General features: G+C 41.7%; 1 protein-coding gene across 2 annotated transcripts in view; it reads right to left on the bottom strand.

The window, feature by feature from the left end:
* The window catches only part of kcnh7b (potassium channel, voltage gated eag related subfamily H, member 7b), a 41,619-nt gene extending 28,902 nt beyond the window's left edge, over nucleotides 1-12,717 (bottom strand). For both annotated transcript variants that reach the window (XM_086091317.1, XM_086091316.1), the window contains exons 1-3: nucleotides 12,373-12,717; nucleotides 11,935-12,165; nucleotides 88-243 (exon numbers count right to left, since the gene is read on the bottom strand). In XM_086091317.1, the coding sequence (XP_085947443.1) occupies nucleotides 88-243; nucleotides 11,935-12,165; nucleotides 12,373-12,448 (463 nt within the window). In that variant the 5' untranslated portion in view covers nucleotides 12,449-12,717. The remainder of the gene's footprint in view (nucleotides 1-87; nucleotides 244-11,934; nucleotides 12,166-12,372) is intronic.
* Between the last annotated feature and the right edge of the window lie 2,212 nt (nucleotides 12,718-14,929).

Below are 14,929 nucleotides of genomic sequence, written 5' to 3'. Positions count from 1 at the left end.
TTTTTTTTTTTTTTTTTTAGCCTCGGCTGGAATGTTTTGAAGGTGTTACAGGATTATATCACAGCGGAGAGTTGACTGAATACTCACTTTGATCAGACTTTGTGGGCGATGCGGGGCTTATCTTCTCTGTGGAGTTGTCACTCCCCTCATCCAAAACGTAATCAAAATTCAGGATGAACATCATCACCACGCCATCTTCATTCTTCACCGGGATGACGTGAATGTTACACTGGAAGTCTGACCCTGAAAAAAAATGGAGAGAGAATAATGCTGACACCAAACACTTGACCCAAGCGTTACTCTTCTCTTGGGGGGCGGGGGGGAAATCCCTTTGGTTTCCTGTGGATCTTTGAGGAATAAAATGAGGAGAACTTGATCTGATTTAAAGGTCAACGCCCGCATGCAGAGCCCGTGAAAATAGCTGTGCTAACCCCTGGGGGCTTAACCATACGCATCTATACATATTATTGCTGGCTTATATATAAAATGGCGTATAGAAATGTGGTCATTAGACATCATCCAGTGGCAGATGAATAGGATTGATCACAAGCCAAGAGATTGGAGCCAATCTGGAGGCTTGCAATGCGCTCAAAGGAACAATCACTACAAGTGAGCATCACGCCAGGCAGTGGAGCGGAAAAGCATCCGGCGTCTAAACTTAGACTTGAACCCGGAATATCCTCAATTCACAACTCTGCTGTTTATATCTGGGGAAGCGAGGGCTTCTGATGCCGGCTGACGTGTCAACCGGCCAATCTACTCACTGGAGCCGAAAACAACAACAACAACAACACGAGACCTCCAGTGACACCTGACTTAATGTATGAAGCCATTTTGTTTGAATTCATCCCTTTTTCTTTTTTTTTTTACTCTACTAACTGTAGCGTAATAATTATAATTGACAGCTTTCAAAAAATACCCCCCAAAAAAGCAGCATCATGTCAAACTCCGCTTTGTTTGCAGCTCTCTGTCTCTCTTGTTTTGGTTCTCTGACCCAAAGAGGACACACACCCACACACACACAAACGCACACGAGCGCGCACATATTACCAGTGTTCTCTGTAATCTCCTCGGGGCTCAACAGACACCCTGCCAGTAGCATTCATTAGCAGTAGACTTGCTGTCTGACTAAATATAACAAGCTCGGTCTCCCGCTACACGCCAGAGTTGCGTTGGAAGGATTTTTTGCCGTGGAAACTCCCAGAAGTGATGTCCTCACTGACAGTGTGATAATGTGATTTGAAAGCGTGTTCACTAACAAAGTATTTTCGGAGACGCGGCCACGACTCGGCTTATTCATTTGAGTCCGTAGCCGCGTGTGATTGGCTATACACGTGCACGCCCATCTTGTCAGTCGTCACGGGGACGCAAAAGGCTAGCATATGTAAACGTTTTGGCAAAGATTCACATGCCGGACTTTAAAACACAACTTTTTGTCTCGATCAAGCCCCTCAACTCACTTCAACATAGTTCATCGCCACTAATATGCCGCCATCTTGTGGCATCTTTAATCATCTTGTGGAAACACAGTTGCTAGGCACTAAGATTCCACGACATTGTGGTAAAGCACTACTTTTGTTCAATTGAAGCTCCTCAACTCACTTCAGCTTAGTTTCTTAGCAACAGGAAGCTATACAAGGTGGCGTCAAAGTGCAAATTTTGTCCAAATGAAGCTCCTCAACTCACTTCAGCTTAGTTTCTTTACAACAGGAAGCTAGAGAAGGTGGCGTCATAGTGCTACTTTTATCCAAATGGAGCTCCTCAACTCACTTCAGTTTAGTCTCTTATCAACAGGAAGCTATACAAGGTGGCGTCAAAGTGTTACTTTTGACCAAATGATGCTACGCAACTCACTTCAACATAGTACCTTGGCACCAAGATGGCAGCAAAGATCTACTCTGATCAAAATAACGCTCCTCAACTCATTTCGCCATAGTACTTTAGCATCAACATGCCGCACAATGGAGGCAAAGACCTACTTTTGTCTAAATGACGAGCTTCAGCTGAATTCCTTGGCACCAATATGCCATATAGGTGGCAAAGCAATATCTTTACCTAACTGAAGCTCATCAACAACAAAAAGATGACACACTATGGCAGCAAAACACTACTTTTGTCAAAAGGAAGCTCCTCAACTCTCTTAAACATAGTACCTTGGCACCAAGATGTCACAAGATGGCGACAAAGCACTACCTTTGTTTAAATGACACTCATCAGCTGACTTCAACATAGTTCCTTGACACAAACATCTCGATCTACTTTTGTCTAAACGATGAGCCTCAGCTCAATTCAGTGCAATTCCTTGGCACCAGGATTCCATAAGATGGCGGCAAAGGACTACTTTTGTCTAAGTGAAGCTCCTGAACTCATTACGACGTAGCAAAAATGCCACAATGAGGCAGTAAACCGCTGCTTTAGCCGAAAGGAAGTTCTTCAACGTGTTTTGATTTAAAATCTAAATATTGCGATCTGTCGAGGAGAACTCAAGACGACCCTTTGACGACGTCACGATATCTTTCAGTTATAAACGGTAGGAAAACGCATCCGCATGCCCTTGATTGACCCCAGATAGCCCGTGACCCTGAGGGAAAATCTTCAAAAGATAACAATTGTACGTTCTCGCCGCAGCATTAAGCAATTGACATTAGAAATAATCTTTTCTCATCCAGCAATAAACGGCCTGCGTTATATCATGATTTACAAAGTTATTACAGCTGACTGCCCGCTTATGATATCAAATGCGCGACTTTTCTATCAGCCAACACGGCTCACTGTGCAGCGAATTAGTCATAATTATACACAATGCGATAACGGTTGTCATTGTGCAGCCAAAGTGAAAATTGTGTTTGCTTGTTTTCTTTCCAGAAGAGGACACAACAGTGCTGCTTAAAGGCTTAGCGACGGGGGGTCCCCCACTCATCTGGTGTCCTGCTGAATGTCATCTCTGCCAAAATGCTTCAAAGGGACGCCTCTTTAGAGCTGTGAGAACTGAACAATCAGCAGCGCATCTGATCTCATAATATGTCGTAAAAAAAAAAAAAAGGCTGGGGGTCGTTTAGCGTTGACTCGTCTTCTATTATTTTTCTTAGCTTACATGTTATCGTTATGATTTCATGGACACGTTAGTAGATTCGTTCACAATATTCATACTTTTCCAAAGGATCTAAGACAGTTTGTTATGGCTTGTATGTCTAATACATATTTCAAATAAAAATGAGTTGGAAGTTTTAATTGTTCAGCACCTTGAGTTGCATTTTATTGTATGAAAGGTGCTTTATAAATAAAGTTTGGTTTGTTTTGAATTAATGAAACTAGCATCAACGCTATGGCAACCTTAGATCATCTACTTTATTTGTCTTTAATGATAGTAGATCAGCCTCTTGATGTTTAAATTATTATATATATATTTTTTATAAATAAACTATTTATTCCAGGTCATGATGTAACACTAGGACTGGTTACAGGGTTTGAAAAGTCTACACACCCCTGTTGAAATGCCAGGTTGCTCTGATGTAAGAGCTGATATTAGTTTTGGCTTTAAAATGAGCTCTGAAATGTACAAATTGAATTTAAAAAACCTTTCCAAGATGAGGGCAGAAATAAATATATAACAGAGATAATGTGGTTGCAAAAGTGTGCACACCCAGGATGTGTTCAGCATTAACCAGTCCCATTCAAACTGATCGGAGTCAACACACACACGTCACAACATTTAAAGTGTGTCTGATTAACCATAAAATAATTTCAGATGTTCTAGTAGGCTTTTCCTGACATTTTTTTGCTTTCTAGCAGAAGAGTTATTGTGGCATGCTGAAGTGATTAAAACAACATTTTGAGGCTTTTACTAGAAAGTAACAACAACCAATCACAGCTCAGCTTCAGAAGACAGGTGAGCTGTGATTGGTCGCAACTATGATGTCATCTTCAGTTAACTACAAGTGGCAAAATGGCCGCATCCTGAGATGGATAAAAACGTTATTCAACAAATGTAATATTAATCAGAATGTCATGTTTAGACTAGTGAGGTCTTTTATTCTTACTAACCCTCACAAAAAGATTTTAAAACGTGTCTCAGTTGAGTGAAAGGCCACAAAAATGGTGGAACAGTTTTCAACTGATTCATCTCTCGTCTCATATTTTCACATCACAGAAACCTGCCGTTTGAACAGATGCGTGCAAACTTTTGATATCCACTGTATGTTAGTGATGTAGGGTATATGTCTTAATATTGCGTTTGATAATAACCTTATCAGCAATGCTGACTTGTTAACTTCTAATTGCCTCAGCAGACATGGCAGGCGAAGTATAACTGTTTAAATTCAATACTTTTTTTCTTAATGGCTGACACCGCTGCGTGCTGTAATTGCACATCGCACACAGGGTGGGATGGAAAGTAATGAGATAATCAATTCATTGTACAGTCTAATTGTGTTTACAACCGCCGGAATGGTTCATATCACTGACAAATATACAAGCGAAAAAGAAAGGCCAAGCCAAGCAGACAAAAACAAGATATTTTCCACCTGCTGAGTGAACGTGCTGCAATGGCTTCCTTTTCATGATGGACATTTCATTACTGTTGGTTCTATTTCCATCATCAATTATTTAAAACGCCGCTGCGACATGAAGGGATCTTTTAGACAATGACCGTCTTTGAACTTAGCTACTTTTAATGAATAATCAATACTCTTGGGAATTTATTTCAATATCGCACTGAGCCGCTTTTTCCTACAATTTACAACAACGATTGTTTTTTTTACGTGATAAATAATACTGACAATTTTCCATATAATCCTGACTACATCGTCAGCGCAGATCTGCATAAGATAAAACACGAGTAACAATATTGAGCCTGCTTCTTCTTTATTCCACTTGGTCCTCTTCTACGAAGGTTCGACCCATAGTGCGGGCTTTTACACATCACGGATGCAGAACGTTGCTCGCTAGTGGACTCATTTAATGAATTATGACAGGTTCTACGTCCAGGGCTGTGACGCTTAAGCCAATACGCAATGTTCCCGAGGCGTGAAGGGTGGGGGGGGGGGGGGGGGGGGGAATGGGGGGGTGTCATGCAAGCTAGCACTTTGTATCGAGTCTTTGGGCCTTGTGGCCACATCTGACGTGCCCGCAGCTACACACACTGGCCTAATTTCATCTTCAATCAGTGTCACCGCGGCCATCGGGGGATAACTAGCAGCTCAATCCACATTACGTTTGTGGTCACATTTATTGAATCATGATTTTATTGCCATGCCATCTTTTATTCTGCTTAATATAGCTCAAATGTTGGCAAGCCAAATGGAATGAATGGTAAAAATTCAAATAGGCGAGCAGCAACTGATTAGGAGAAAAAAGACAGATGGTATGAAGGGGAATATTAGATTACTTCTTCCAATGCAATCCTCCCTCGAGATGGAAATAACTGTGGGTGAAAATTCCAATCCAATAAAATACAAGGACCTGTGTTGTTACATTGCCCAAAGCCCGAAGCAAATCATTTTCTTTTTTTGTGGGTAAAGACGGTAAAAAATAGAACACATTTTTCAGTTTTCAAGCGGATATTTTACATTCACACCTTGTTATCTACTCAAATTCAAGCGTTGAATAGTGGTTGTGCTGATCGGTCCACTTTATTACTGCGCATTGACGTTCAAAGCGACATTCTAAAAAAACATTCATTCATTTGTGTTTCTAATTATTTCTTTGTATTTGTTTCTATATCAGTCTGTGGACATATGTCTTTATGTGAAACCGGTCCGTGTAAGTGCTGAAAAAATATCACTTTCATCAGATTATAGTCAATGACAAAAAAATCTTTACGGCAAAACATTGTTTAAAGTCAAAATTAGGGAAGTTCTTAAAAAAAATGCTACTTTATTTGTGTCTGTTTTTTGACTTTACGCTAAAATTATTAAAGCTTTTACATAACCATGACTACCATCAAGTTATAATGGACTACAATTTTTTTTCTTCGGAAATTTGCGCGAGAGAGTAAAGTTGGATTGATAAAATTATGATATTAAAATTAAGTCAAGTTTAACGATAGAAGGAACACAATTTTTCACGTAATACTGCCTAAGATTCTTTGTAAAATAGGGCTTCATTCTAAAAATTTTTTTTTTTTTATAACACCTAAAAAATAATTTCTAATAACTACAAAACAGTACCAGCACAAACAAATCTTGGTATGTCAATAACGAAACAGACACTGTATTTCCATCAAATTTTGGGTGGGGTCGGGGGCCAACTTTACGCATGTCATATTAGCAGCAAAACAAAACACAAAAAGTACTTTTTGTTCTAAAAAAAAAGAAGAATTTACTCATACAGGGATTTCAGATTTATGTGACGATGTCACAATTATCAACTTTCGTCAAATTAAAGTCTAAAGACAAAACAAAAACTTTAGTCGATCAAGCCCTAGCATAGAATCATCTGACTGCTCAGCCATTCTAAATTCTCTGCAATAACAAATGCCGTGTATGTGCTTCAGTGACACCAAAGAGGGCGGAGGGCGATGAAAAATAGATGTGCTGTTTTTGCAGCACAGCCATCTAAGTGTCCCCGCAGCACACCTTTTGCTTCTTCCCCGCTCTCTGTGTGGGCGTGTAGCGGCCCCCACGCTACTAACCAGACCCCGTGGCTGGCGACCCCCTCGCTGGGAAGTCACCTATGAAACCCTGCACCCACGCGTGCCACGTGTCCCAGTTCATTCAGCGCGGCTAGCTAAGCTGCCGCTGTTATGTAGTCATTATCCATTTAACTTCTCTCCGCTGCTCGGTGTCAGCTTCCTTTTGTTAAGACTCGCTACGGCGCAAAGTATTATTACGCCGGTGGAATCGGATCGCTTATGAGGCCTTCAAGGGAAAGCATTTATCTCATTGATTATGCATCGTCATCGGAAGAAGTCCGCATATTTTGCTGGCCTTTCTCGCCGAGCGAAATGAAAAGGAAAATGCCGCTTCCCTCGGCGTGCCTCCGAGGCTTCCCGATGCTACTTTTTATTTGGAAGCGTAAGCAGCTTAACATTTTTGCCTCTTCATTGAGAAGAATCACGGCTTTTTGTCGCCGCCGATATCGCATCGTTTCGCCAAATCCCGACGTCACGTTTTTCCTGAGGGTTTCCCGCAGCACTTACTGAGGAGCAAATGAAAATGAGCGGCACAAAAGCAGCGCTGCTTGTAACACTGTGACATTTCAAGCAACACTATGTAATTTGACCTTAACAGAACACTGGTCCACTGGCTTGGAATAAAGAGAATAATGTAGTATCTACAGAATGTCACGGTACATGAAGATCACTGACTTTATTATTCGGTCGTAGGGGTTAAATGACTTTTAACGTTATTTGCAGTCAACTCTGCCGTGGCGAAAGTCGAGTTGAAGTCGAATAATCGATGACGTCATTGATATTTTTCCAGTGATCTCCAATCAACAAATATGAGAAACTGACTTTGTATATTTGACAATAGTAGTCGTTAAGCAGGCAAAACGTATTCCTGTACAGGTGCTATAATCGACAAATATACAATCAGAGACCGTATTTCAAATTTTGGTCTTGGAAAAGTGTGGGAAAACTCATTCGATGGAGAAATAAGGACACCCGGTCCTAACATCACTGCTTTGGAGTGGAAGCTTTCAATGTATTTACAGGTTTAAAAAATCAGATGCATCACGACAAAAATCAAGCATTTTTTGCATCCAATCTGGAAAGAAAGACTGAAAATACATTTCCATTTACCTCAGAGTCAAAAGTTATTGCCATGGAACGCTGGCTTGTAAATTTGATAGTAGCATTAAAAATTACAGCCATGGCGCCCACCTAGAACGGCGCATCCCCCAGGGTCAAAAAAGACATCCATCTTATATAATCCTCCATGAAACAGGAAGTACCTTTTTAACAAAGGGATACAAACACAATGCAATAATCCCCCAAGCCCCCAATCATGGGATCCGGGGTTCATGGCCTCTCTATTTCACGGATTTACAGTTTCTAACTATTTTGTTCTGCCTCCTGTTTATTTGGTGTGTGATTCCATTGTCAACCACTAGCTGGTGGCGCACTGTTTTGTAATTTTGAAAGAAGAATGAAAATAGGAAGTATTTCACCTCAGCCTAGTTTTTGCTGTAGTGTATCGGACGTACAATCCTCTTCAATCCTGCTTTTTACGCCTACAGAAAGTGATGTCTGTAGGCTCATGTACGTTTTTGTGCATGATTATTGATCTATATGTATATTGTCTTGATCTCTCTCAATATTTTAAATTATTCTAAAATTGTGTTTAAAGACCTTTAAAAAAAAAATTAAGCCATAAATGCGTTTTCTATACCACAGATTTCACTTATTGCGGGGTGGCGGTAACTCCCCCCCCCCCCCCCCCCCCCCACTTTTGTTAACAACCCGTCCTTGGCAGAGGTCCGTGCTCTAATCTAGTTTGATGTGCTTTGTACCGTGTCTGTGTGTGTGATTCGTGACAAGCATTAGGTGCAGGGTAGACGTGGGGGCTTTGGTACAAAAAGATTAACTGATTTGAATGAGAAGTGATTGCTGGAAATGCGTTTGTGAGCGGAAAACACGGCACTCAGCCGCCATGTTCAAAACCGTAGAGCGACTTGAATCAATGGGGTCGGTGGCCATGAATCTTTCATCCCCCTTATAGTATGGCAGCCCCCGTGCGGACTCCCCTACCTCCATACCAGTTTAATGCATTTGCTCTGTAAGCTGCTCATTCCCAGTCACTGCGCTGTCAGCCCCGCCATCTTTATTCATGAGCACACATGCGCCGTCTTCAACTCCTCTGAGAAGTATTAAGAGTTGTGTCTTGAAGCCGAGGATTGCGAAGCGACAGTGAGCGCTGAAGGTTTCCCAGGCTCTTATCCTCCCATGCTCATAGCCGCATGATGTTAATATGGAGCTTGGCTCATGCATGGCGGATTGGAGGACGGTGTGTGTGTGTGTGGGGGGGGGGGGGGGGGGGGGGGAGAGATTTTTGAGGAGAAGTTGCCTGAAAATCCAGCTCGTCAAAACCCCCCCGAGACGTTCGTGCCTTGGCGAACAGGCCCTTGAGTGTTTTGTGCAATTGTCTTGCGTGTTTCCGAGGCAATCTATTTCTGCTGTGTGGAGCAGCTGGCTCTTGGTTTCCTTCCTACCGATTAACAAGAAGTGGGGAAAAGGCAATGCTGGTGGCGGCTGATGGTAGATTAAACATGTATCCATGGCCTAGAATCTAATCAAACTCACAATTAAAAATTTAAAGATCTGCCTTTGTATGATTAAATAAAATATCACTGCATTTTCGCCGTCGTAGATCACTCTTTGGGATACAAACTCACAGTGGCGGTATCTAGGGCTGAACAATTAATCGCATTCACATCAGCGTCATTTTGGTCGGTAGACTTTAAATTAGATTTTACGCCGATCTGGTCGGCTGGATCGGGATTGGACGATATGTTGCATCATTGATCGGCTCCACGAAATAAGACATTACATGTTATATCTAATGTTTATTTGCGTTTTTTGAAGAATTATTGCATTCCCCCCCCAATATATTTCAATTGCCGTCAATTATACATCCGTTTTTGCTATTGGTGGCCGGTGGTCGACGACGGTAGATAAAATATATATATATTTTTAAATACATATATTGTTCTATTATCTGAATGAATTGGTGATTGGTTCAGATTTTTTTTTCCAATTCAATGATTGCTGATCGGCCCCCAAAAAACTCCTAATCGTGTAAAGCCTACTTTACTTTAGGTCCGGAGTCCTGCACGTTTTAGATATTTCCGCCTACAAACACACCTGGTACTAAAGATCAGGATCATTATCAGGCATGCTGATGAGCTGATTATATGAATCAGGTGTGCTAATGGAATGAAACATCTAAACTGGTGAACCCTGGTTTAGAAGGTTAACTACTTTAATTGAAGTAGATAAATAATATCCATGTTGAATAATAGTTAATTTGCCTTAATTTTAGCATAAATCTAATCTATGAAACCAAAACATTTATATATATATATATATATAATAACTCTGATATTGTTTATTGTAATAATACAGATTAATTTATTGTTTGTGATTGTTAAAAAAAAAGACATGGGAAGAGACTTTGAGAAAATAATGTTAAATCGTATTCACAATATCGAGTGAAAAAAACAAATGCAATTACTTTATTTGTAAAGATCGTAGAGTCCTCGTGATATCTCAGGCGGCCATAACACAAATGCATAAAACAAATGAAAAAGCTTGTGGGTCCTATGTCATGCTGGCCACAAAAAGCTCAAGCGAGAGCACGCCAGGAGGTGGTCAATCTGCGGATTGGTGCCTCTGAGCGGCAACATCGCATTAATTCATCTCTGCGGTGCGCCATTCATGGCGCGGCTGGAATACGGCGGCGAATGAATGACAAGCCGCCGCTTGTTATTGTTGGAGCCAAAACACGTTTGCATTAACCGAGGGCATTTCTATGCAAAGCTGCCAGAGCTGGAGCCATCACATGCACGGCAATATTACAGATTAGTGAACTGATCCATGCTCTAATAAAGCTACTGTGCGCACTGGCTGAAAACAACATGGCTTAAAACCATGGATGCTTTGAAAAGCTCCATGGATGGTTTGAGGTGTAAAAGGCAAAAACAATTAATTGATGTGGAACACTAACATCTAAGGCTTTTTTTTTTTTTTTTTTTTTTTAAAACAACATCAATTAAATAAAGAATACAAAATGATTTAAAAAAACAACATAATGAAATCTCAGCATGTTCTCGCATGGATGCTTCCACTACCATTCACACACAGCAGGAGCAAACCTCTTATGACATGAATGGGAGCATTTGTACGCCATATTCCACTCAAGAGTAACATCCACCACTGCTGTGTGAAAAAGTCTGCCTTTACAAAGACAATAATCGGCCAGAGAGGAATTTTAGCCATGCAGTAGGTTTCGAACTGCACTGTGTCATATTGAAATACAGTACAGTGCTTTAGGTTATTAGGGAGTCTCCGAGAACTACCAAGTCAACATGAATACAGTTTTTAGACTTATGAAGATGATCTGATATGATCTGATTGCCTTCTTGTCAACTATTGAGTGGACAGTTGTAAGCACAATCATCACCAGTGTCAAAATATTACCAAACACGTCAGTAAAGATGCAGTGGCAGTTCTACATCACCAAACTACAACTAAAATAATCAACATTTTGTTTTGTTTTTGTCTTTGCACAGGAGGATATTTTCGACCTGGCTTTTCTATTGGATGCCATTAAAACAGTGATTCCCACATTAGTAATCATCCAATTTCACTTAAAGGCAGTTTCCCATTTAAAAAAATCAATACTTTTTGTCGTATTATGGCTTGACATTAGTACACGATGAATACGATCTGTGAAAAAAAATCTCTGGCCTATCCTGCGCCTCTAGTTTGGAACAACCAATCAGCGACAGAAGGCGGGATTTGCAAGTTGTCAATCAAGTTGTCAAACTTATAGTGACAGGCAGAACATGTAAATGTTCTTCTGAAAGCGCACCATTAAGCTGCGCAACCTCTTTTTCTGACATTTTTGCTCGGTGCTGCGCAGTGCGATTTTTTTCCCCTCCTAATGTAAATGGCTCAAAAGAAATGCACTCGATTGTGTACCCAATGTTGTGGGGACAGGTGAGTGTATGTAAGGACAACGGTCTGATACCAGGGCTTGCCTATCTTTGGTGATATCAATGTTGCCGCGGGACGTCATCAATGTTTGGGTCGAGGGTGAGAGTAAGCGATACGCGTCTTAATAGCGACGCTCCACTAACAGCAGCAATATCAGATCACTCTTGCAGGGGACACACCCGGCGCCTCTTGTTACTCCTTCGGACCGCGTCTCGTCCAGTGGACTGACAAAAGACACTTGGGTTGCGTGCCGTGCTCCAAAAAGGTCAGTGACTCACCGTCCTTGCGGTAGTAGGTGATCTCCACCTTGCGCTCCTCGGAGCCCCGCAGGGCCAGTTCCACCTGGCCGATGGCGTCCTTATCCGTGTGCTGGCCGTGGAGGAAGTCGCAGTTGCACGGCTTCTGCATGATGTCCGGCCTGGAGAAGCCGGTCATCTCGCAGAAGCCGTCGTTGCAGTATATGATGGCACAGTTTTCAACCCTGGCGTTGGCTATCACAAATTTACGGTCTGCGGAGGGTGAAAGAGAAACATGAGAGCGCTCCTGACCTTGGAGGTGACGTTCACAAATAACAGCCATTAAAGGTGATACTTTCACCCTCAGTCACAACTACAGTGAAACATGTAAAACTAAAAAAAATATCATTTCTAAAACATTAGATTTCTTATAATGTTCTTCTTATTGCTCATCGTTTTAACATCACAAATGATACTCACTCTGCCCCTCGAATTTCCGGATAATTATCCCAAGAAATGTGTTTTGTGGAGCGACGTGTCCTCTTCTCACCGGCATGTTTACTCGCGGACAAAATCTCCCGGGGAGAACTTACAGATATTGCCAGTTCGCGGTGCCCTCTCCCTCCGCAAGCATGCTCCGCTCTCGCTCCGGCTCCAGCTGCTCGCAGCCTCCCTCCTTCCTTTCCTACCTTCACTTTAAATGACCTTCCCGCTTGTTTTATCCGGCTTGGGTGCAAGAGCAGGTGAACGCTTCCTCTCCGGCAAGGCGCGCGCACTCGCTCGGCTTTGCTCGATTTAATTGCGTTTGGCCGAGCATCTCGCATTCAGGGAGGAGGGGGGGGGGAAGGAGAAGAAAGCGATCCTGACGTCCGCGGCGCGGCGGAGTGTGGGCGCGCGTTTGTGGAGACTGGTCGATGATGCGTCCCAGCCTGGTGACGTTTCTCCCAGGGGGCTTAGTTGCCTCCACCTCGCCTAGACGACTCCCACCCTGGTGGCGAGGCAGGATTATGTGCGTCTGTATATACATCCCTAAAGGGGGGGGGGGGGGGTGCACTGAAATAAAAGCAATTACATTTTAAATTGTTTGCATTTGTTTAGCATGTCATACATACCAGTGATTCTCAAACTTTTTTACACCACCTAAAAAAAATAAGTAGCTCTCGATGCATGTACCAGCATAAAGACCAACATTATTTTACAGTTGCGTGGTAGGCATCATTTGTCAAAGACTATACCAGTATTTATTTTTGTAAATCATTCAGTAAAAATTTACTGCAGGTAATAGTTAAACAAAAACATGTACTAAACAGTTCTTAATTAAATACAAATGTATTGTACCTAAAAGTTAAATACTGAGCTAGGAATGTAAAAAAAAAAGAAAATCTCTAATGTTCTACATTAAAAGAAGTTTTTTTGTGTCGTTAAAAATATAGGCACACGATTGGCCGCGTAACGCAAAGACTTCAACGCAACATTTTAACTCATTCAAACCCCAAAAACATATACATACTATTAATAATTTGCCCTGCACTACCAAAAACGTATTTATATGTTTTTTTGTTTTATGCTAGAGCATACAGACGGCTTTGATACAGCTTCTGAACTGAAGAGGTCGCTTAAAGCATTGGTAGTTATTAAGAAGAATTATTAAGAAGAAATAATTTTTCAAAAAAAAGGACTGTGAGAGGCATGAGCACCAGAGCTTGTGACAGAGAGAACTGCGAGATTCCCCACAGGTGCACCACGTTTGGGAGGAATGTGGGAATCTCCCACATACTCAATCCTTCGAGGGAAATCTTAAATGTTGGCTGATATATATATATTTTTTTATTGCCTTCAGCATCGATGACTGCTATCGACAGCTTCAACGAAAACCCAATACTTTAAAAAAACGTCAGGTATCGCCAACACCAATATGTGGACACAGTACTCACCATCCCTAGTACAGATTTTGTCATGGGTCCTAAGCAGGGCTGGACTGGCACAAAAAAACAGCCCTGGCATTTTTCACAGCCCGTTGGCTCAGCCCAGCCCAACTCTTGCCTAACATGTAGTTCTGCTACTGATGTTTGTTTATGATGTTTCAGTTTGCTATCTATATTTGAAATGGATTAACAGACTGGTCCTTCTAAATTGTGGGCCCATCTCTTGGGATAAATCGTAGGAAAATAACAATTAAAAAGCACTACACATCTGCCTCAAAAGAGGCCGGCCCACCGGGCATCTGCCCTGTATGCCAGATGGCCAGTCCAGCCCTGGTCCTAAGCAAGTGAGTTCTGCGCAAAAGAAGACTGAAATCACGGAAAAACTGAAACACAAGTGACCCTAAAAAGAGTCTAAAAAGAGATGTCTCCCTGCTAGCAAATTATAGACCTATCTCAAACCTTCCTTTCTTAACCAAAATTGTTGAAAATGTGTGTTTTTTAATCAACTCAGCAATTTCTTGCGCTGAAATGGACTTTATGATAAATTCAGTAAATCAAGTCAGGTTTCCGACCTCATCACAGTAAAGAAACATATAATTTCTCTTTTTTTGCTCTGTTAACTGTTTGTCGATGTTTATAGGTGTTGTTTTTCCTTGTAAAAAGCACATTGAGTTGCCTTGTGTATGAAATGCGCTATACAAATAAACTTGCCTTGCCTAAATATGTAAAATATGCGTGTGTCCAAAAGAAGACGCTGAGGACGTTTAACGGCTGTAATGTATATGCCAAGTCTGGAGCGGCGCTGTAGCGCAGCCACAGGGAGTTAACGGAAAGCGTAGAAGAAGAATCAGCGAAGACGACGAACACTTTTTATCGCAATCTACAGAACAAACTTTGCTTCGCAGGAGAAGTGACAATGGCGGGTGATTCCAGTACAACACCGCTTGTTGAATGTGGGAATAAAGAAGCAAAATATTTTGCTGCAAAAGCATAAGCAAGCTAAGGAGGCTGCGCAAAACGACTGACACTGCTATCGCCGTTGTTGTTGACAGACTTGACGGTTCGCGCGCAGTCACGCGAGAATTGGCGCAAACGTTATCAATCTTCGTCAT

Source organism: Leptonotus elevatus, chromosome 12, assembly GCF_054856555.1.
Source record: "Leptonotus elevatus isolate MCC_2025b chromosome 12, RoL_Lele_1.0, whole genome shotgun sequence".
In the NCBI taxonomy this organism is placed as follows: Eukaryota; Metazoa; Chordata; class Actinopteri; order Syngnathiformes; family Syngnathidae; genus Leptonotus; species Leptonotus elevatus.
Note: the sequence above shows the minus strand (reverse complement) of the source record. Positions and strands in the feature narration are given on the sequence as shown.